General features: G+C 42.0%; 1 protein-coding gene across 4 annotated transcripts in view; it reads right to left on the bottom strand.

Moving 5' to 3' along the window:
- Nucleotides 1-24,815, bottom strand: part of st3gal2 (ST3 beta-galactoside alpha-2,3-sialyltransferase 2) — a 129,897-nt gene that overhangs the window by 9,440 nt on the left and 95,642 nt on the right. For all 4 annotated transcript variants that reach the window (XM_055648717.1, XM_055648716.1, XM_055648719.1 and 1 more), the window contains 2 exons: nt 18,285-18,478; nt 3,811-3,990 (listed from right to left, as the gene is read on the bottom strand). In XM_055648717.1, coding sequence (XP_055504692.1) covers nt 3,811-3,990; nt 18,285-18,478 — 374 coding nt within the window. The remainder of the gene's footprint in view (nt 1-3,810; nt 3,991-18,284; nt 18,479-24,815) is intronic.

Here is a 24,815-nt window from a genome sequence, read left to right as displayed (position 1 = left end):
TCGGCTCTGCGGGCTCTCCGCGGTCGTACCTAGTTGACTACGAGGGTACCATATACCGCCGGTCCCGCCAGCATTTGCTGCTGGTCGACGAGCCCACTCCGCCTCCTACAGCCCCTTTTGCCCCTCCGGTTGCTTCCGCTCTGCCCACCACTCCTCGCCTGCCCCGGACTCTGCCTTCTCAGCTCTTTGTGCCCCGTTCTCCCACTGCCACTCCTGGTCCCCCCTCGCCTGCCTCGCCCGCTCGCGTGCCCGCGGCGGTGCCCGTTTCTCCTCCCCGGTCTCCTTGTCCTCCCTCTCCTGCGCGTTCTCCTGCCCATTCCCCTGTCACCGCTCCTGCTCTTGTCCCTGCTATTCCTTCAGAGGAGGGGGAGGGCGGGCTGCGTACCCGCTCCGGGCGGTTGGTCAAGCCGCCTGTACGTTACGGGGAGTTTGCTTGAATGTTTAACTGTTTCCTGCCGGTGTACGCACGGGTTTGTTTCTAGCGTATGAATCGTGGTCGCGCTGTCACTATTGTTTTCCAAGGGGAAGGATGTAGATCAGTGCATGCTCCTTTAACGTAGTGACCTCACCACTACTAACCACTCCCCATTATCTTCAGTATAATTGTAGCCTCCCCACCTCTATCTCTCTCTCTATCTCTCTCTCTCTCTAGCTCCAGTGACAGACCACGGACAGCTAGGGCACAGTGTGTGTATTATAACAATGTTTGAAATAAACTAGTAGTGAAGACATCATGTGTTTGACAAGTCTTTACACCCGACACTCCCTCTAGGTGTGACAGAGGCTCACATGCACCTCCTCTAACCTTATCTACTGCAACCGGGTGTTCCTGATATGAGCTCCTGTACATTGATGAGACAAAGTGTGGACTCAGTGACCGTTTAGCTGAACACTTACATTCGATCTGCCAAGGCCTACTGGATCGCTTGGCTGCTAACCATTTTAACTCCCCTTCCTATTGCCATACTGACCTTGAAATTCTGGGCATCCTCCATGACCAGAGTGAGGCCAAACGCAAATTGGAGGAATAGTACTTCATATTGGGTAGCTTACGTTGAATTCTCTAGTTGTAGATACTTCTACAAACACCCCCTTGCCCCCTCTCCCCACTCTTCCCTCCCCCCCCCAACCATGCTCCCCTTTCTCCATTGAATGTCCGTTAACTAGTTCCACTGTTCACAACAATGTATCCCTCCTGGGATCACACCGTCCCTAGCCAACAATCAGTGCTCATCCATCCCTACAAGGACTGTATTATGGTAATTCCTACTAATTCTATCATGGGCACGATATTTCTGCAGCAAATATATAAGCGAGGACTAATCTTGGGGCCATGCAACAGGAGCACACAGAGATCCTGTGGTGGAAGGATTAGACCACTTCACAAACTACCCCCTGCCTGCCTCATTGTCTACTTTCTCCAACTGTGAGAGTTTGCATCTCCTACGCAGTTCTCATCAGGATAAATGTGAAATTATCCACTTTGGTGGCAAGAACAAGAAGACAGATTATTATCTGAATGGTGTCAGATAGGGTAAAGGGGAAGTGCAATGAGACCTGGGTGTCCTAGTACATCAGGGACTGAAAGTAAGCACGTAGGTACAGCAGGCAGTGAAGAAAGCTAATGGCATGTTGGCCTTCATAACAAGAGGATTTGAGTATAGGAGGAAGGAGGCCATTCTGCAGTTGTACAGGGCCTTGGTGAGACCACACCTGGAGTATTGTGTGCAGTTTTGGTCTCCTAACTTGAGGAAGGACATTCTTGCTATTGAGGGAGTGCAGCATAGGTTCACAAAGTTAATTCTTGGGATGGCGGGACTGTCATGCTGAGAGAATGGAACAGCTGGGCTTGTACACATAGGATGAAAGAATGGAACGACTAGGCTTGTATTCACTAGAATTTAGAAGGATGAGAGGGAACCTTATAAAAACATATAAAATTAATAAGGGATTGGACAAGCTAGAGGCAGAAAACATGTTCCCGATGTTGGGAGAGTCCAGAACCAGGGGGCCACACTTTAAGAATAAGGGGTAGTTCATTTAGAACTGAGATGAGGAAAAACCTTTTTCACCCAGAGAGTTGGGAATTTGTGGAATTCTCTGTCTCGGAAGTGGAGGCCGATTCACTGGATGCATTCAAAAGAGAGTTAGATAGAGCCCTTAGGACTAGCGGAATCATGACATACGGGAAGAAGGCTGGAATGGGGTACTGATTTTGGATGATCATCCATGATCATATTGAATGGCGGTGCTGGCTCGAAGGGCCGAATGGCCTACTCCTGCACCTATTTTCCATGTTTCTATGTAACACACAAACCAGGAGTGGCGGTAAGTTATCCCCAATTCTAAGGATCTGCCTATGACGGGGAAGCAGTAGGAGGATGAGGTCACAGGCTCTTATTGTGTGTTGGTTCACTCATCTGCCCAGTTTCACAGCGATTAATAAAACCTTTCAACTGCAAAATCTATCAATTATGAGTAGTGGATATAAAAGAAAAGATCATGAAAGTACGAGCACTTAAACTCATGTTATAGTCTTCATTATCTTGCACTAGTGGCTCCTGATTGATGCAATTCTGCACGGATCAGTGGCTCAGAGCTATGTTCACTCTCTCACTCATGCATCAAATTTCTAATGGATAAAGCAAACATTAATCTTTTAATTGTCCCTATGAGCCCATAATGAACACTGTTTTCTTACTACATGTGCTGTGTTTCTTGTCCAAACCTGTTGTTGAAGCAATTCCAAGTAATGTATCCAGGCAATGGAAATATGTATGCTCGACTATTCATCCTGACATTTCTGTGGTTATCAATCTATTAAATCACACTTTCTCAAAAACAACAGATCATATCCTCATTAAAACCATTCAACTAAAACAATTCTTTGTGGTTAAGTATCAATTTTATGTGTGACAGAAATCTGATTACATACATTGGAATGTATTGGTTTGATTCATGCATTATATGAGTTTACCTTTATACAATATTAGATGTGGATGATAACAGAGCACAGACATCCATGATAGCTGTAGTGTGCAGCAATTCACCTGTTTCTTAATCCTTCCTTCACATCATTCAAAGTGTCCACTGACATACATACTCTATTAATTTGCCACAGTCATTGGAAAATTATAGGCAAATATGTTATAAAGCTCCTTCCTATACAAAATTGCTCATATAATTACCTCTATAAGATGTAGGGTGGATGAATCTGATTAGAAACGAAAGGCAGGTACAATGCTCAACACTGACCTTACATTGAAGGAATATTCACCAGCAAGTTCTTCCACATGAGTATGAGGAGAGATTTAGCTCAATTAGACCTACTTTTAGAGAGGAATGAGAGGAGAATCTCATAGAGATCTATAATATTCTAAGTCTATACAGGGAGGATGTTCTCAATGGCTAGAGAGCCCAGATATATGCCTCAGAATACAGAATGAGCCAATTAGAACTAAAATCAGGAGAAATCTCTCCTCTCAGAGGGTGGTGAACCTGTGGAACTCTCCACTGCAGAAAGTAGTGGAGTCTGATTCATTAAATACATTCAAGGAGGTAGATGGGTTTTATAATCCAAAGGGATCATAGGATTATAGGAAGATGGCAAGAACAGGTTACTGAAGTGGATGATGAAAGGTAGACTAGGCCTTAAAAGCCAAATGGCATATACTCGTATTTTCAACGTTTCTCTATATCTAGACTACAATGTTCGTAGCTGTAATGGTTGGTTATAGAGCTCTGGCACCGTGACAAAGTGGCCCTAGTGACAACATATACAAATACGTACTATGGAAAAAAAACACTTACAACCTGATCTCGCCCGTTGACAAAGCGCTGGTAATCCAAAGGAGATCCAATGTCTTAAAAGGAACCAGAACAAAGCTGACATTTGATGGGAGATTTTTTGCACTTTCTGGGTACATGAAGTGATGAGTTGTGCGGCTGCCCACGTCTGCTTCATAGCCAACGGTTGGCGCTTGGTTCATTCTGTAACAGATGGGCATGTTGAGCTTACTAAAAATAAGCATCATACTGAACTCAAAACTGAAAATCAGCCAAGGGAGCTAGATTTACACAGAGTGAAGTTGACATTATACATCATTGAATCTTTTTATTACTAAATGTACTTTTGGATTGAGTTTAGGAATTACTTGGAGTCACTCCTTACTTGCAATGTTAATACCAATGCAACGCTGAAGTTGTACTTCTCAAGCAGAGCTCCTGGTATGCGTGTAGTTAACTGTTCTGAGCTTAAGAAGATGCAGTGATTACATTGAAGACAGACACAAAATACTGGAGTAACTCAGCGGGGGACAGGCGGCATCTCTGGAATAAAGCAATGGGTGATGTTTCGAATCGAGACCCTTGTGATTAAAAGCCAGCTCTGAAAAAAGGATGTTTCTTGGTCAATATTCCACTAACTACCCTCAGCAGAAATCAGACCTTAATCTCATACCCAAGATGCAGAGAAATATTCTCACCTGGGACTGGATGGAGATTTAAGTTCTCTGCTCTTATTCCCAAATAAGCAACAAAGCAGTCATTTTTTCTGACCGTAGGAACTTCCCCCAAACAGTCGTACAAACACACACAAGACATTAACTCACTCTTGAGCACCTATCATTCATTCTACAAAGAAATAATTTGACTGTCTTCATTTGCTTCTAACCTAGAGATTTCATATTTCTTTGGGACATCTATCAAACATTCAATTTATTTGCTGTAATGTATCACATATATGCTCTATCAGAATCCCGGTATTAGATTGCAATCTGCAATTTATTTCATGCCTCTGTTATTTATCCATGAGGGTAAATTTCAGCCTAAAATCACTTCTGATATTTATTCCACACCAGTAAACCAGTCCTGCAGTTTGATTTGATGCAGCTTGTATCTCTAACTGAGGTATATTGCTCTTCTAAAAGCTGCCATTAATTTCACCTTGATTTCTTCCAGCGTGACTAGTGATTGCACAAATTTTGGTAAATCACGACAGACCCTTTACTTTGAATGTCTCACTGAACCCCGAAGGTATTAAAATATGAAAATACGAGCAGTATAGGTTGAAGGAATGACAATTACCCATGTTTCCTTGACAACAGAAGTAAACAGAGACAAAGAAAACAGCATTACCCTTTGCTTTAACATGTTGCTAACTGTTTCTTTTATGAATAATGGGGACTGCTAAAAATGTAATCAGTCAATTTTCTGATCAGTTAATCAGTCTACTCTTTGTAGTTATTGAATGTTGGAGATAGTTCAACGTGGGACGCACTGGCCATGCGTCTCTATTCATGTGGTTTTAGTACATCAATCGTCTCCAATGTTTTGAGAACCACCAGCAAAAGCTAAAGATTTCTATTATGTGTCCATATTGTGGGGAAAAATACCTTCCTATGTATGTTCTAAACTGCCTTCATCCCCATTTTGAGCCTCTATGTACTGAGGATTGGAGGTGAACATTGGATTGTTGAAGCTCCTTTTCCTCATGGGGCTGCTGCCTTTTTCCTGATTACAAAGGGATTGGGTCATTCATTTCATGAGACACCATTGAGCATAATACAAATCAGACCAGCACGGGCGCACCTGCTTCGGCATCAATAATCCAGAATAAGACAATCAAGAATTCAAAATTTACTTTGTGTCTGCAGGAATTGATTATTCCCCAGGATAGTGCTGTGAGCAGACCAGGAAAAATGTATAAACATTGGCACAAAAGTGAAAATGATATAAGGCGATCGATCTTCCTGATGAAAATCAATAACTGATCTGATCAGCTAAATATTTCCAATATTTTGTTGAAATTTCTCATATCCACAGTATTTTGCCTTTTGATTAATAAATAGAACAATTTTCTTCTCACCCTTCAATTTTTTAACACAGCTGTTTCATTAATTGAATAAATATTGAATAGGATATATGTAGGACATACTATTTGCAGTATATGCACCATCGGCAGTAGGAAAGCTCCCGGCGTGTGCTGCTGCGGCGTGTAGGAGAGCTCCATAATTTGTCAGATGTAGGTCAGAAGACTGGACGAGAAGGGACAAGGTAGAATCAAGACATGAGTTCAGTGGGAATTGAAGCTCAGAATTTGTCTGCTCCATGAGTCTTGTTTATTGGTATCAGATGGCCTTTTCCACCTGGTGGTAAAATGGATACCACCGAGGGAATAATGCATTCTGGGGTGGAGTCAAGGACATTTTGTCTTACACCTTGTGTGTGTTCATCTCTGACCATTGTCCAACCATCTGCCTATTTTTTGCAGGAGATATAAAGGGTTGCAGGGTTGCAGGAGATATAAAGCCATAGCTCTATGATCTGTACTACTGTTCTAACACGTTCCACCAGCTAACGGAGGAGGATTCATCTTTCTGATTCTATTATTCATTGTCAAAAACCCTGCCTAAACTGATTGACTTATTACCTGCTGAGATTTATCTTGCCACTGCACTCTTCTAACTTTCTTTCTCCCTACCCCTACAATTACTCCGAAGAAGGGTCCCGACCAAAACGTCATCTAACCATGTTCTCCAGGGATGCTGCCTGACTAGCTGAGTTTATATCTTTCGATGAATTTCAATGTGAGTGGAGACCTGAGCATTTTCAGGAAAACTCAACACAGTCAGGGAGGGTAACATAAAACTTTGCCGATACAGCCCTGGGTTGCAGGAGATATAAAGCCATAGCTCTATGATTTTCTATTATTCTATTATAACGGAGGATTCATCTTTCTCATTCTATTATTCATTGTATTGGACTACTGCATCACACCTGCTTATAGATAATATGACTTACAGAATTATGATGCACTAATGTTCTACCAGTCATTACTGACAGGAATGGATTTCACTGAAACAAATTATTTCACATTCATTTGTATTGGAAATAAATATGATAGACTTCCCTTTCCCAGGTACACTGAAATAATGATTATGAACAAATGTGTTTACACTAATTCAATAAATTAGCCATTTTTTCAATTAATTATTATTGTATGTGTAATAAGTAAAACACATCATTTCACATCCTCTTGATCAACCAAATGCATGTAATCCCAAAGATTTTCACGTCATAAAATATTTGTCAGACAGAACAGATAGATAACAATGAGTTGTTAAATAAATATATTGTAACAATTGAGTTATAATTTTAGGTGAAGATTTCTAGCTTTCAACCTTTATTTACATCTGGTAGGGAAATGGAAGCTGGGAAAATTGTTTGCCTTGACAGACATCTATGTACTTATTTATATAACATTTTGATAATTAATTAATTATGGTACAAATGTAAAAACACATTTATGAAATGATTTGGTTACCAAAGTAATTAACATGAGGTTTGCATAGTTCTCCGTCCAATGGTTAGCAGTATACTCTCTTTTAACACAGATGTTTCGCTTCGTGCGGGGTTTCAATTTGTTTGGAGAATCTCACTTGAATGAGTTGTGCCATTTTTGATTTCTGTCAACAGTTTTCCTGCAGCTCCTGCAAGTCTGAGTGTGCTCCGTGTGACTTTACCTTTACTGTAATCCTTTGCAACATTGCATGACAGAGGATCAACTGAGGAATCCGCTTGTAAAACTCAATTCAGACCAGTGGATATTAAACTGATCTGATTTGATAAAGCAAAGACAACTAGGAGGGGATTTTGCAGGCAGTTGCCAACAGGGAATCACATAAAGCAGGCAGGGTTGGCACCAATCATGCACATCATGTCTGCAATTTTCCATCCATTGATTTCATGTCTGAAGCTGTGTGATTCCAGCTGACTGCATTTCAGTTCAGTTGACAGCTTGGTGCATTGCAGTTTACCTAAAAGTGCATTTGTAACTAAATAGAAACATAAGGCACAAATGACATAGTATTACACAAGATGTGCTGCATGGAAGAAGCCCATTCAGGCTAAATAAATTGTGCCAGTGTTTATGATGTGCCTCTTCCTCACTTTCCTCATCTAAGTATCTGCAGAATACTGATGTGTTTATGGAAGAACTGCAGATGCTGGAATAATCGGAGGTAGACAAAAAATACTGGAGAAACTCAGCGGGTGAAGCAGCATCTATGGAGAGAAGGAATAGGCGATGTTTTGGGTCGAGACCCTTCTTCAGACTGATGTTGGGGGGGGGGGGGGGGGCAGGTGGGAAAAGAAAGGAAACGAAAAACAGTAGGACTAGTGGGAGAACTGGGAATGGGGAGGGGAAGGAGGGAAAAAGCAAGAGCTATCTAAAATTAGAGAAGTCAATGTTGATATGCTGGGGTGTAGGCTACCCAAGCAAAATATGAGGTGCTGTTTCTCCAATTTACGCTAAGCCTCACTCTGGTAATAGAGGAGACCCAGGACAGAAAGGTGAGATTGGGAATGGGAGGGGGAGTTGAAGTGCTGAGCAACTGGGCGATCAGGTTGGTTAATACAGATTGAGCGGAGGTGTTCAGCGAAGTGATCGCCGAGCCTGCGCTTGGTCTTGCCAATGTAGAGAAGTTGACACCTGGAACAGCGGATGAGGTTGGAGGAGGTGCAGGTGAACCTCTGCCTCACCTGGAAAGACTGATTGGGTCCTTGGATGGAGTCGAGGGGGGAGGTAAAGCAACAAGTGTTGCATTTCCTGCATTAGCAGGGGAAAGTGCCCAGGGAAGGGGTGGTTTGGATAGGAAGGGCCGAATGGATCAGGAAGTTACGGAGGGAATGGTCTCTGCGGAAAGCAGAAAGGGGAGGAGATGGGAAGATGTGGCCAGTGGTGGGATACTGATATTTGCCCTTTAAATCACATTGTTTCTGGGCTAATAGTATAATTCTCCTAGATCAATGAGGGTGTTGTTGACAAATATTGCTTGTTGCTCGACTGTTGACATTATCTGGGGCAGCTTTATACCGGACAAAAGTGCAAGGGAGAGCAATATTTCAGTTAAAAATTTGATTAAGATTTTTCTGTTGGAAATAAGGCATCTTGGAATAGGCCGAAAATGAGGTTAAGAACATTTTCAACAGCATAGCATGACCTGTTTTGGAATAGTGTGAAGCAATTTCTTCTCCAAAATGAAAATAAATTACATAAACAATAAGCATTGTGTTATGCCATGCTCTATCTTTCTCCCTTATCTCCATATGTCACCATGTGCACATTTCATGGATGCAATTAGGCTGGGAATACTTGAACCATTGATGAAACGAACATAAATCTCTGGTCATTAGCATCAAAGGATATTTACAAACCATGCAATAACATTCATAATTAGCGCTTAACATTAGCTTTGAAAGTTGGTTGTTGGCCTTGCCTCCTTTATACAGTACCCAAAATCCACCCATCCATCCCAAAACTATGGCTCCTGGAGTCTTGATATTTAGCACATAAATAGGCCACAGTATTCAATGCATTCTTCATGAACCACCCATACCACAGGAATGGAAGTGCTGAGAGTTTAAAAACTGCATATACCCAACATAGAGTTTCACTTCCGTTGGCAGTACAGGAATGACACTCTTATACAAAAGAACAATTATCTTCAAATATTTCAGCTGGGCCTTCAGGCTCATTCCTCTTTGTTTCCACACTTCTCAATCTTCCAAAAGCAGGGTTGGCTTTTGCTATTCCGTTGTCTTCGTCATCAATGTTAACTGATCTGAGGGCGAGGTCATTAAGCTGAAAAGAGTGCACAGAAGCTTTCCTGCATATCTGCTTCTGAGCATGCATTCATCAACAAAGGGAAGTGGTTTCTCACTTTGTAAGACTGTCTCTTTTGGTTGAAAAGAGCATGATCAATCTTGCATTCTACTGAATTGGGCATTGCACAGCTGAAAATGTGCAACCTGGGACTGTGGTCTAGCTAGGGATTTGGAGATTGTACACCTTATATGAACCTGCCATCGCATCAATGAACAGATAAGTAGGTAGGCATCAGAGGATCTTTGGGAGACTGGTTTCTCAGCAGGGATTTGAAGGAGAGGAGACTGAAATCTAGCAAGATAAGTATGGGGTTTAGGTAGAATCCGTTCAGCAATTGGGTGGGTGAAGTGGGGTGACGAAACAGTGAGGAAATTGGGATCTCCAATAGGGATACCTAGATCAGGAATCTGAGATGATATGACAGTTCACTGCGAAGGTCTTTGCACAGGGACAGGGAAGGGGTGTGAGGTGGTCAGACACCTCTGAATGTTGGAGGGTTCGGATGGAGCATCATTAGTCTTGGGAAGAAGAGAAGGTCAGTACTTTTGGGATTGGTCCAAAGAATGAATGGTAATGGGATTCCAGCCCAGTGTCGTATTATGAAGACTCATCGTACTTGTATGCATGGCAATAAACACTATAATAAACACAGCAGTAACACAGTTGGTAGAGCTGTTGCCTCACAGCGTCAGAGTCCTGGGTACAATCCTGACTTTGGGTGCTGTCTATGTGGGGTTTGCACATTTCTCCCTGTGACCGTGGGTTCCTTCTACATCACAAAGATATGTGGGTTTATAGGTTAAATGTCCACTGTAAATTGCTCCTGGTGTATAGGGAGTGGATGAGAAAGTGGAATAACAGAACTGGTGCGAACGGGTGATCAATGGTAGACGTGGACTCCCTGGGCTGAAGGGCCTGTTCCATGCTGTATCTCTAAACTAAACTCGACTTGACTTGACTTGCCTTAGGGATAGAGCCAGAGTGTTGTACAGCACAGAAACTGGCCCTTTGGCCATTCTCCCCATCCACACTCATCCCATCTGTTCGTATATGGTACGTCTATCCTTGCAGCTGCTGTAAATGTTTCAGCACGCTATGGACTGGTGGAAAGAATGTCATCACAATATTCATTATGAGTTTTTTATTTCGGACCTTAATTTTGTTTTAAATTATTTAATTTGATTTTCATTTTAAACGTGATTAATAAGCTATAGAGCCAAAATTAAATGCGTTGAAAACTTGAATCAGTGTGGGATAATTATAAATTAATTGATCATGCTATCCTAAAATATGGGCTGTAAGTGTATAACTCCACCGGTGGAGTCTATCTGTATTCCTCATAATCTCATGAACTTCTATCCAGTCACAGCTCCTTTGCTCCAGTGAAAATAACCCCAGCCAATCCAATCTTCCACAATACTAAAGTCCTCCATACCAGGCAATATCCTGGTGAATCTCCTCGGCACTCTGTCCAGTGCAATCCCATCCTTTCTATAGTATGGCAACCAGAACTATACACAGTAGAACATAGAACAGAGTACAGCACAGGAACAGGCCCTGCAGCCCATAATGTCCTTGCCGAGCATGATGCTAAGTTAAACTAATATCCTCTGACTGCACTTAAACAGTCAGCTGGAAAGGGTACAGAGAAGATTTACGAGGATGTTGCCAGGTCTAGAGGGTCGGAGCTATAGGTAGAGGTTGAGTAGACTGGGACTTTATTCCTTGGAGAGCAGGAGGATGAGGGGTGGTCTTATAGAGGTGTATAAAATCATGAGAGGAATAGATTCTTGGCACAGAATCTCTTGTCCAGAGTAGGCAAATCGAGGACAAGAGGGCATAGGTTTAAGGTGAAGGATACATGGATAGGACAGGTTTGGAGGGATACGGGCCAAATGCGGGCATGCCCCTAGTGTAGCTGGGACATGTTGGCCGGTGTGGGCAAGTTAGGTCGAAGGGCATGGTATGACTCTATGACCACAATGGATTGCTTCATAATGTAAACGGATGGTAGTACTCCTGAACATGCAGCATTCCTCAGGAGTCCAAGGAAATGTACAAGTGCTGACACTTAATAAAATTTCCTAAAGTGTTTCACAAAACAGAGAGAATGACTGAAAGAAAGTTGCAGGAGAGACCAGAGGTATGTCAATGTTTAAGAGGGAACTGCAGATGCTGGAAAATCAGACAAAAATGCCCAGGTATGTCAATGGTAGGTTTTGTGGAGAGCAAAGTTTTAGAAGAGAGCTTCCGAGTGTGAGTCCAAGATGTCTGAAGACTTTTGCTAGTTAAGTAAAAGAGATATTCATCGGAGATTGGTATCAGAGACATTTGGAAATGATTATCTATTTCTCCCTAACTTTGGCTCCTTTTTGCAACAGTTCTGCAGCTACTAGCTATTACTCAATGACAGTTCTCCATTATAGAGTGTAGAGAAACAAACGATGGAAGGCATTAGAGACAGACCAGTGAGGCCTCAATTTCACAGTCAACATTCCTTCCAGCTACAGGGGCTTGTTGGCAATTAAAACATGGAACCTCGGTTGATTTTCACCCTATTTGGGTTAATCAACACTTTTTCACACTTAATCAAGGTTGACACGTTGATTAAGATCAGCTGATTCTACGTACATTTAAGATTGAATCTGAACCTACTCAATCTACATGAGCAAAGAATTTGTAAACCATGACCTTAAACAGTTGTGAGTTTTTACTTTATAATCAGAATGAAAAACAGAAGATTGTGAGGTACTTTCATATGTACTCCAGTTGCAGGAGATAGGTTCTCACATTTACATGACTAAATTTGGCTTTAGTTCACTGCTCAATTCAGACTAATTATTTTCAGGAACAGAATAGAGCTTTAATTGCTTTTGGTCCAAACCAAACAGTCTCTGGTTCAACAGCACCCTGGAATGTAACTTTAAGCCAGCCTCTGCCACAATCATCTCTCAAAATGAAAATTATAAAAGAATGGTTGTTAAATTATTTATAACCTTACGCTGCAACCTGGTTAAAAGTAAATCCTCTCTAAGGTACTTGCAGTCTGTCTAGCCACTTTGACATAATTAAAGTTGATTAAAATGTTTATTTTGCAAGTTCCTCTATTAAGTGCCTCTACTGAGTAATTTCACATACATTTGGGGTATGTTTATTTGGCCTACCAGCTGTGGCCAGAAATGGCACGTGTCCTTTTGCAGATGTAAAAGATCACACAAAACTCTTTCAAAGTGCAGGGAAATTCTTTCCAGTGTTCTGCCCAATATGTATCCCTCAATTAACATTGTTGAAGTGGATTATCTAGTCAATGTCACATTGTTTGTGCACAGCACCAACGTTTCCTTCGTTTCAATAGTAGACACGCTTCAGAGTTGGCTGTGACACATGCTTGGAGGCAATCTGAGATTATGGGGTAATTGCTAAGATTAGTTCTTTGTTTAATCAACATTTCTAATGTGCCTGTTTACATCGGACATTTTAACATCAGTTTTTATTGGTGATGAAATCCAGAAGAAGACTTGCAATAAGTTGCTCTGGATCAGCAGAATACTTAGATTAGATTCCTTTATTGTCATTCAGACCTTTCGGTCTGAACGAAATTATGTTGCCTGCAGTCATACACAGAATCAATAATAACAAAACATACAATAAACACAAATACAAAGGCAATGAAGTTTCTAAGGAATTTAAAGAAGCATTTTACTTATTGCCAATTTGGCCTTTATGCTACACCACAATATCCTCTTTCCCTCAAAAAAGAAACGTTGGCATTAATTTATAGTCTAGACTGTGGTTGGAAATCAAATCTCACAGTAAATTGCTCCTGAAAAGGGCTCAGATGAAGGAGAAATCAAAAAGAACTGTAAATGCTAGAAATCCAAAGTAAACACTGAAAATGCTGGAAAGATTCAGTATTGGTTGTTAGACAAAAATTGAATGTTTTCTCTGGAGTGAGGGCTGAGAGAAGACCTGGTAGAAATATATAAAATTATCGAAGATATGAAGAGGTAGAGAGTCAGAACATTTTCCCCAGTGTGGAAATAACAAAGAATAGAGGTCTTAGCTTTCAGGGGTGGGGCAGTTTAAAGAAGATGTGTGAGGCAAGTTTGTAACACAGAGAGTGGTGGGTGCCTGGAACATGTTGTCAGGGGAGGTGATGGCAGCAGATACAATAGTTGAGATTAAGAGGCTATCAGAGGCACGTGGACATGCAGGGAATGGAGGGATATGGATCGCATGCAGGTGGAGGAGATTAATTTAGCATCATGTTCAGCACAGATATTGTGGGATGAAGGGACTGCTTCTGTGTTGTACTGTTCTATGTTCTATGTAGGTCAGGCAAAGAAAGGAAACATGAACATTTCAGGTTGAAGACCTTTTAGCAGAATTGGGAAAGACACATCCCCTTTCAGGTTGGCCTCTGGGATTAGGCAGCAGGCAGTTCACTTGGTGAAGTGGGAGGTCCAGATATTTTTTATGGATTCTTGGAATTTTGTGTTTGTTGGTGACCAATACATCTGTCCCTACAACCATTGAGCTGCACTGCCCCTGGAGGCTCGGTATCGACCAGGGCCACATCTGGCTGGTGCGCGTCTGCCTAACCCGGTGCCTTGTTTGCCTCCCTGTGTACCTCTGCCTTATGGCCTGCTTGTCCTCCTGGCTGGCACCCACGTTGATGGATAGTGAGGCAGGATGGAGGCTGTTATACTGCCTCCATCCTGCCCTGCTCTTTTCATTTATACTTCTTGGTCAGGATACTTGGGAAGCTGGCAAATCTCAAAACGGCCTGCACTCATGAAAAGTTTCAGAAGCTCAGATGGGAGCACAACCATCTGCTTTACTTTCTATGTTTCACCTTAGAATAGTAGAAGCAGAAAACATTTACGGAAACAATTCAGTGCAAGTCTGCAGACAACACCCCCCTGACGTTTACTAAAAATATATTGGAATGTGAATAATCAAGGATAGTTGGCACCTACTTTTGTTCTGAAGATTCTGAGGTGCTGATAAGGCCAGTGTGAGAATTTAAAATACTCTACAGATAGGCAGAAGGTGCCTGATGGCATAGTCTGCCTGTACTTTGTAAGATGGTATGCTCCTTCCACTATTTATGCTGGATTTTGGTGAGTTCCCATGCATGGTGTGAATTTCGCAGTGTCATCCTAAATATGCCTACTCCATTTTTAGTTGTCATGGCCCCGAGATTCCTAGAAGTCTCTGGTCCAAAGAAACTTCAAACTACGAACTGTCTTAATTGCACTGGAGACTTTGGATTTTTGTTTTGTTTTGCACTTGTTTTTTTATTTAGTTAACTTTTTTTTTGCTTATTATGTTATCTATTGAGTACTATGTTTACAAAAGTGTTGTGCTGCTGCAAGTAAGTATTCCGTTGTTCTGTTCCAGGTCATATGACAATTAAACACTCTTGACTCACTGCATTTTTTCAAGAAGGCTTTCAATCTTTCCAATCCTTCAACCTTTTTTTCTATCTACCCTATAACCTCTTCCCATTACAAAATTTAGAAAGGTATGTGTGTTTCAGGGCCAGGTGTCTTGGTGTCTTGTTCTTTCCTGGTTTTATATTCCTTTGTTTCTTGAACATATTTCTGATTTGACACTAAATTCATCCACACAATATCACGCTCCCTGGTAACGTCTCTGTTCTGAAATCCACCGGTCCAGTGAAATCTAGCAAAAAATTCCAGTGAGTATGCGAGCAGTCTTGGGAATGGGTTCCCTTGTGAGATGTGTAAGAAGGAACTGCAGATGCTTGTTTAAACCGAAGGAAGACACAAAAAGCTGGAGAGAAGGAATGGGTGACATTTTGGGTCGAGATCCTTCTTCAGACTGGTTAAGGATAGGAGAAACGAGAGATATAGACGGTGATGTGGAGAGATAAAGAACAATGAATAAAAGATATGCAAAAAAGTAACGATGATAAAGGAAACAGGGCATTGTAAACTGTTTGTAGGGTGAAAATGAGAAGCTGGTGCGACTTGGGTGGGGGAGGGTTAGAGAGAGAGGGGATGCCAGGGCTACCTGAAGTGTGAAAAAACAAAATTCATACCACTGGGCTGTAAGCTGCCCAAGCAAAATATGTGATGCTGTTCCTCCAATTTGCATTTAGCCTCACTCTGACAATGGAGGAGACCGAGGACAGAAAGGTCTGTGTAGGAATGGGAACGAGAATTAAAGTGTCCAGTAACCGGGAGATCAGGTTGGTTCAGGCGAGATGAGCAAAGGTTTTCCACGAAACGATCACCCAGTCTGCGTTTGGTCTCGCCGATGTATAAGAGTCCACATCGTGAACTACGGATAGAATAGATGAGGTTGGAGGAGGTGCAAATGAAATTTCTGCCTAACCTGAAAGGATTGTTGGGGTCCCTGGACAGAGTCGAGGGAGGAGATATAGCAACAGGTATTGCATCTTCTGCGGTTGCAGGGGAAGGTACCTGGGGAGGGGGTGGTTTTGGTGGGAAGGGATGAGTTAACCAGGTTAACCAGGGAGTTGCGGAGGGAACAGTCTCTGCGGAAGGCGGAAAGGGGTGGAGATGGGAAAAATGTGGCTAGTGGTGGGTTCCTGTTGGAGGTGGCGGAAATTTCGGAGGATTATGTGTTGTATGCGACGGCTGATGGGGTGGAAGTCCATGTTGCTACATGTCTCTGTTGCTACTAGGGGGAGGGGAGCAAGGGCGGAGCTGTGGGATGCCGAGGAATCACAAGTGAGGGCATCATCTATGATGGGAGAGGGAATTGGGAGATGGGGATAGAGTCTTTGCAGGAAGCAGGGTGGGAAGAAGTGTAGTCAAGATAGTTGTGGGAGTCGGTAGGTTTGTAATAGACGTCAGTCAATAGTCTATTTCCCCTAAAGAAAATGAAATTAGGTGCAGGGACATCTCGAGCACCGCCATTCAATAGTATGGACTCAGTACACCTACCCCCATCCCCTTAGGATGCAGATGCTGTGGCGTAGAGATTCACCACTCTCTGTGTGAAAAAAGGAAGTTTTAAAGGGCTGAGACCCCTTGGGGATAGAGTCTAGCCTGTGCAGGATCTTCTAAATTCTAGGGTAGGACAGTCCTGACAAGAATGTAGTCTCGAGATATGTCCTTCCTGATTTGGGACCAAACTGTCGTCCAGGTGGTCTCACCAAGACCCTGTACAACTGTAATAGACGTCAGTCAATAGTGCCTACCTTCAATGACTGGTTCCTGTGATAGAGGACTGTCAGATCAAGAAAGGGGAGGTAGGTTCGGAGATGGTCCAATTAAATTTGAGTGCGGGATGAAAATTGGTGGTGAAGTTGATGAAGTCCATGAGTTATGCATGGGTGCAGGAGGTAGCACCAATGCAGTCATCAATGTAACCGAGATAGAGTTCCGAGATAGGGCCAGTGTATGCCTGGGACAGGGGTTATTTTTTGAGGTTGGGGGAGGTGCAAGTGAACCTCTGCCAAACCTGAAAGGACTGGACAAAGTCAAAGGAGGAGGTACAGCGACAGGTGTTGCATCTTCTGTGGTTGCAGGGGACCAATTTTCTCTGGAGTGATGTTAGCAGAAAATTGTATCTACTCAAACAAAAAAGGATTAGGTTCCTTTCAGGAATTAACCTTTGAGAATGGGGGGGGGGGGCATGTGTAATTTGCGACATGAAATGTGGTGAATGAAGCCTGTTCGCGAGCATGTGGCTAACTTGTTGCTGCCCAACTAACAAAGAGCTATCACTGAGATTCATTAAAGATTCCACTGTTCTTGTATCGTGTTGCTGTCAGGGTGATAGAAAGCGAACACAATGATCATTTTTTATATCTGTCATATTGTATCTTTGATACTGAGAATCTGAAATAAAAGAGAAATAAAATAAACACTATTTGGGGGCTGAAATGTAAGATGTGCAGCTGAAGAATAATCTCTCTCCCTGAGGCTGATGAACCTACCTGGTATTCCAGCATCTTGCTGATCATGTTTTTAGTATGAAGCAATTAATACGATATTTCATATTTCATTCAAATTATAATTTAAGGAATTTAAATCAATGTACATTTATATAAACACATAATAGTAGGAGTAGACGATGAAGCCTCTTTTGACCGTTTATTCATTAAGAACATGGTTGACCTATGACCTCAACTGCATTTTACCTATCAATTTCCCATAATTCCTCACTCTCCATTGCCTAAATATCTCCAATATATTTAAGGTATTGAATTCCAATGATTCACACTCTTCTGAGGGAAGATGGTTCTCCTCATCTCTGTTGTAAGTGGGTGATCCTATATCCTGACAAAGGAATCCTCATAAAAGAAATAATCTTATAATATTTATCCTGTGAAGTACCTCTGAATCATATGTTTAAATAAGATAACCTCTTATTTTCTTCAAAGACACAAGCTGCTCTGCTCAATGTTTCCTACTCAGATAAGAAATACATATATGTACGCACTCTCTCACACTCACATGTACAATGCACGCAGATGTTTGGGTGTAACAAATGCACACATGTGGTCGCACACATACATGCTGATGAGCAAGCAACAAAACATAACATTCATGTATGCTAATGCAGCACACACATATACAACACACACTCTTTGTAGTTTAGTAGTTTTGTTGTTTACCTCATGATAAAATCATGCGTGTTGATGTCCTCTCCATAATGAGATTTATGTAAGTTTCCAGAATTACCCACCACTGCGCAACGCCGACAACGAGACTGGTTCCATGAGCCATAAGGGTTCTCTCCAGGCACAATGAGGAAGAGTTTGGTCAAAACATCCTTTAAGCCTTGTGGCTTGAACTGGGGCTGAAGCATCTGGGAGGAGCAAAGGATGAGAAAGACACAATGGAGATTTAAATGAAGAAGTCTCTGTACGAAACTCCAGACTACAGTGAGTTTGTTATAGAAATAAGTGTCACTTTACTTATCAAGCCAACAGAACCAAATGCAATACATTTTCCAATGATACACGTTTCATTATATTCCTCCCCATATTTCTCTCCTTTTCAGCAACCTTCCTTGTAACTGCAGCGAACTTGTAATGAAACAGCTGTGAGGGTGAGTGGATAAAAATGAATATTGTTTCCCACAAATCACCTGTGGAGTGGCACAGTGTCACAGAGGTAGAGTTGATGCCTTACAGTGCCAGAGACCCGTGTTCGATCCTGACTACGGGGTGCTGGCTTTACAGTGTGTGTATGGTCTCCCTGTGACCGCATGGTATTTTGCCCACATTTCGAAAGACTTGCAGGCTTGTAGGTTAATTGGCTTCTGAGAATTGTCCCTAGTTTGTAGGATAGAACTAGTGTATGGGTGATCATTGGTCGTCACGGACTCTGTGGCCGAAGTGCCTGTTTCCATGCCGTGGCTCTGAACTAAACTAAACTAAATCAAACAGAAATGAACACCTTTAATAACAGAGACTGCTAGGTACTGGACAAAATTTCAAATTTATGTCTACATCTGCATTAATATAGATAGACCTCTATCAAAGTAATGGCCACACTCAATATTCATACTTAACATGGGGATGGAATGTAATCAATGGTTTTGGATAGTTTTCTGATAGAATAGCTGAGAGTACACCTGATAAGGAAATTATGTGGCTTAGAAAATAAGAGATAGGAGCAGGAGTTTGCCATATAATTCCTCATAAATGTTCCACAATTCAATAAGATTATAATTGATACCAATGAGAGAGTTGGAAGTTGGAATTTCATCCAGAAAATCAGCAAAAAGGATAATAGATAATGAAATTATAAATGTAACCTAATTACATTGAATTTTACCAATGCTATCATATGCAGCCTTTATGGCCCACCAACTTATTATTATTATTTTGCATTTACTCTCCACTCTATTTTTTCATCCTCCTTCCCTTTCACCACATCCTTAACTTATTCTTCGATGTCTTCGTTCAATCGGCCTTGAAAGTATATTTCACAGATTTGGAATCAATGTGTACAAAATATCTCCTTTTAACTAAAAATATTCTGTAGGTTCTGATGGGTTACCTGTAAAACCCCGCTGAGTGAGTTAGAGGAAAGTGGAAGGGTAAATTATTATGAGGCCTTTTGGAATGGTTTAAATTGAATCTGATCATCATTTCCATTACTGGTCTCCAAAAGCATTTCTGAAAGACCCTTCAATCCAATAGTTGAAGACTGTTTATTCTGATGGTAGGTATTTCACTAGAAAGCTACTTTCTACTTCCAAAATCTACTCCTTCCCATACGAATACCACTATGCCACCACTGGGGATTGTATAATTTAGGGATACAGCATGGAAACAGATCCTATAGCTTCCAAGTCCATGCTGACCATTGATCACCTGTTCACGCTATTTCACTTCCTACACTCTGGGGACAATTTACAGATGCCAATTATGGCACACCTACAAACTCTCATGTCTTTCGGATGTGGAAATTGGAGCACCAAGAGGAAACCCACCCAGTTACAGGGAGAATGTGCATATTCCACACACACAGATGTGTACTCTGGAATTTAGAAGGATGAGAGGGAATTTTATTGAAATATAAGATTATTCAGGGTTTGGACACGCTAGAGGCATGAAACATGTTTCCGATGTTGGGGAAGTCCAGAACCAGGGGCCACAGTTTAAGAATAAAGGGCAAGCCATTTAGAACAGAGATGAGGAAAATCTTTTTCACCCACAGAGTTGTGAGTCTGTCGAATTCTCTGCCTCAGAAGTTGGTGGAGGTCGGTTCTCTGGATGCTTTCAAGAGAGAGTTATATAGACCTCTTAAAGATAGTGAAGTCAGGGGATATGGGGAGAAGCCAGGAAGGGGGTACTGATTGTGGATGATCAGCCATGATCACATTGAATGGCAGCTGGCAGCTGCACCTATTGTCTATTGTCTACCCAAGGTCAAGATTGAACCCAGGTCTGTGGCGCTGTGAGGCAGGAGCTCTACCAGCTGCACCACTGTGCCACCACAGCATTGGAGGCATCTGGGACACTAAGATATGATAATCTTTCCTACCCCAAAGTGTGGTTCTTCGATGCGGTAGGTCTGAGGTAAATGTGGTATTGCACAGAATCCCCAATAATAATTGATATGAACAAATATTAACGAACAACAGGTGGATATATCTAGTTTATTTCCAATTTGTGCCTTCTGATGTGTTGGGCCACATATTGGATAAAATTCTTGAATCAGTGAACAATTCACAAGGGTTTCACTTCTTCATGATGGACAACTTGTCATCAAATGACAAGTCACGTGAAAGATGATGAAAGCCATGCAATTACATTTTCTTTAAGGTTTGCAGAATCTCATAAAATCAAAGGCTTTCCTAAAACAAATGCAACCTATTCCACTCCTCTCACAGCATGGGTCTCAAATGCATTTGGTCCTTGTGTTATGATAATGGAAAGATTAGGGCTCTTTGGTGGTTTCGTGGTCTAACGAGGTTCTATCTTATTTTAGGTTTATGTGCGTCAAATACTGTTCTGTCACAGAAAGGCAGCTCCAAGCAAGTTACTGTCTCCAGGCACAAATCATTGAACATCACCTCTTGTAATCTGTCGAGTCATCACGCAACAAATAAAGTCATAGCTGAAGCTAAATCTGACTTTCATTCCTTGGGGGCATTCATTAGTCACAGCAGGTCAGCACTAAAAAGGCACAGATGTACCACGATGATAACAATACCAATACAAACTATTGATAAAGCGAAGGGTTATTGTTCCCCTGGTGTAGTGAAGACAAATTATGTTCAGAGTGCAAATGGGACTTTAGGCCAGAAACTTTCAATCATTTGTTAGTTCAACATTGGATGACTGCAATGACGTTTAAGAGGTAGAGTAACGATTTATGCTTTAAATTAACTATCAAAAATGCTGCATTTCCTGTGCTGTGCTGACAATTGCCGTTTTTTCAAAGCATCATTTTAATTGAGGTAACATAATAGATTAGAGAATGTCTGATGCATTTTCTCACAGATGGGATCAACGATGAATCATTGTTCCAGAGAGTCTTTATGCATATTCTGAATGCTCATCTGATTAATGATACCACAGTAAAGCTACACGTCCGAGATTTCAAAACTTCCACGTCCCACATGATGTGACACAACCCGTGTCGATTTAAAAATATAAATTTAACATACTTTTTCTCCATAGTTGAGAAATCATATTCTTTGTCGTTTATTCGAGAAACAAACAAATTCTTCCCAAATCTGTACATATTAGCATGCAGAAACGTGTCAGCACCTGACAGTTCTGGCTGACAGCTCCCACATTAACTGAAAATTGGAATTCCAGACTGCAGATGGTCTGTTTAACTAACTGTTTAACAAAGACATTCTATCTGGACCTCCTATCTCCAAAAACAGTTGTGAGTTGGAATCAGGTGCAGAGCTGGTCAGCCTATTTCTGAATTGCTTAGCAGCAGCCTCTGGTAGAGAGGGCTCCGTGTGGAACAGATGATGTCAGGAGCTGGAACGACCTCAATGCTTCCAATGATCACTTTGTTAACACTTGACTCGGGTTCACAGTGAAGAATGGATACTTGCACCGGCTGGCTGTGTGGCAGCACAATAATAAGTTTGTATATATTTAATAAGAAAGAAGAGAAAGCAGGAGCAAAAATGCCCCAACTAAACACCAACAAAGATGGCTTGTGCTTAGAACAATGATGTTGTTGCCATTATAGAGGGCATGTGAGAGGGACGGGACTGGAAGCTTAATATTCCAGGGTTTCAATAATCTAGACATGATAGAGAGGGATGTAAAAGAGGTGTTGCTTTAATAATCATGAGAATAATAATAATAATAATAATAATAATAATAATAATAATAATAATACATTTTATTTATGGGTGCCTTTCAAGAGTCTCAAGGACACCTTACAAAAATTTAGCAGGTTGAGGAAAAACATGTAAGGGGAATGAAATAAATAGTAGAGACATGACTAGTACACAAAGTAAATACAGAATTCAATACAAAACACAGTATGAGGCAATTAATGCACAGATGAAAAGGGACGGCACATAGGGCTAAGGATAGGCAGAGGTGAAGAGATGCGTCTTGAGGCGGGACTGGAAGATGGTGAGGGACACGGAATTGCGGATCAATTGGGGGAGGGAGTTCCAGAGCCTGGGAGCTGCCCTGGAGAAGGCTCTGTCCCCAAAACTGCGAAGGTTGGACTTGTGGATGGAGAGGAGACCGGCTGATGTAGATCTGAGGGACCGTGAGGGTTGGTAGGGGGAGAGGAGGTCAGTGAGATATGGGGGGGCCAGATGGTGGAGGGCTTTGTAGGTGAGGACCAGGATTTTGTAAGTGATCCGGTGGGAGATGGGAAGCCAGTGAAGTTGTTTGAGGACTGGAGTGATGTGATGCCAGGATTTGGTGTGGGTGATGAGTCGGGCGGCTGCGTTCTGGGCCAGTTGGAGTCGGTTGATGTAGGTGGAGCTGATGCCAAGGAGAAGTGAGTTGCAGTAGTCCAGTCGGGAGGAGATGACGGCATGGATGAGTCTTTCAGCAGCGGGAGGTGTGAGAGAGGGTCTGAGTTTGGCGATGTTGCGGAGATGAAAGAAGGAGGTTTTAATGACATGGCGGATGTGAGGCTCAAGGGAGAGGGTGGAATCAAAGATCACGCCAAGGTTGCGGGCCTGGGGAGATGGGGAGACAGTGGTGCCGTCGATGGTGAGAGTGGGGTTATTGATTTTGTTGAGTGTGGATTTGGAGCCTATGAGGAGGAATTCTGTCTTATCGCTGTTGAGTTTGAGGAAATTATGTTGCATCATCGTGCACTCGGAGAGAACATATTGGAGGGTTCGCATACTGTGGAAATATAGGTAAAAAATAAGAAATTTACAAACATTTTAATATGATTATACTATAGGCCTTCAAATCGCTAGCAGCAGATAAACAGATATATAGAAGGATGACAGAAAGAAGCAAAAGCAACAGGATTGTCGTAGCATATGACTTTAACTTCCCCAATATTGACTAGTACTTAGAACATAAAACAGTACAGCACAAAAACAGGCCCTTCAACCCACGATGTCTGTGCCAAACATGATGCCAAGACCACCTCTTATCTACCTACACAAAATGCATATCCCACCATTTCCCGCATATTCATACGCCAATCCAAAAGTATCTTAAATGTGACTATCGTATCTACCAAGCACCACCACCTGTTCTAGGCATTCGCCACCCTCTGTGTAAAACAATCGCCCTGCACATTACCTTTTAACTTTGCCCCTCTCACCTTAAAACTATGTCCTCTAGTTATTGAAATTTCCTGGTACAAATGTTCTGACTGTTTACCCTATCTATGCTTCTCATAATTGTGAATACGTCTGCCAGGTCTCCCCAACCTCCAGCGTTCCAGAGAAAAAAATCCTAGCCTGTCCAAACTGTCCCTGAAGTTAATGCTCCCTAATCCAGGCAACAGTCTGGTAAACGTCCTCTACACCCTTTCCAAAGCCTCCACATCCTTCCTGTAATGGAGCGACCGGAACTGCATGCAATATTCCAAATATAGCCTAACCAAAGTCTTATAAACTTGCAACATGACTTCCTGACACTTACATTCAATTCTCCGACTGATGAAAGCCAGTGTCCTAAACGCCTTGATTACCACTCTACCTGCCTGTGTTGCCACTTTCAGGGAACTATGGAGTTGCACCCCAATATCTCTCTGTACATCAATGCTGTTAAGGGTCTTGCCATTAACTGTGTACTTTCTCCTACACTTGACTTTCCAAATTGCAACACCTCACACTTCCTGGCTGAAATGAAAAAATTATCATATTTGCTACAACTTTCCACCTTTTCCTAACCATCGCATCCTCCGTGTCTTCATCTCCATTTCTAATGTTACATCTGATATTTATCATAAGCCCACTGCTACTTTGACACACCACCCATACTAAGGGTTCTATTCAACGATTCCATTCCACTTATCAATTAGTACACCCCTGTTATCAGGGGTGGAAAACCCAGGGGGGGCCAGAGGGGACACGCCCCCCCCATGTTTTGAGAGGTGGGGGACATCCCCCCCAAGTTTTTGTGATCCCGATTTTAAACTCTACGTTTTTAGCGCTGGATTGAGCCTTCAAAGCCTCGCGCGTGTATGTAAGTGTGCGCATGCGCGCGTGGCCGCCAAAAAATTGTGTC

Source organism: Leucoraja erinacea, chromosome 17, assembly GCF_028641065.1.
Source record: "Leucoraja erinacea ecotype New England chromosome 17, Leri_hhj_1, whole genome shotgun sequence".
Taxonomy (NCBI): domain Eukaryota; kingdom Metazoa; phylum Chordata; class Chondrichthyes; order Rajiformes; family Rajidae; genus Leucoraja; species Leucoraja erinaceus.
The sequence above is the reverse complement of the archived record's forward strand: the minus strand, read 5'-3'. Positions and strand labels throughout refer to the sequence as shown.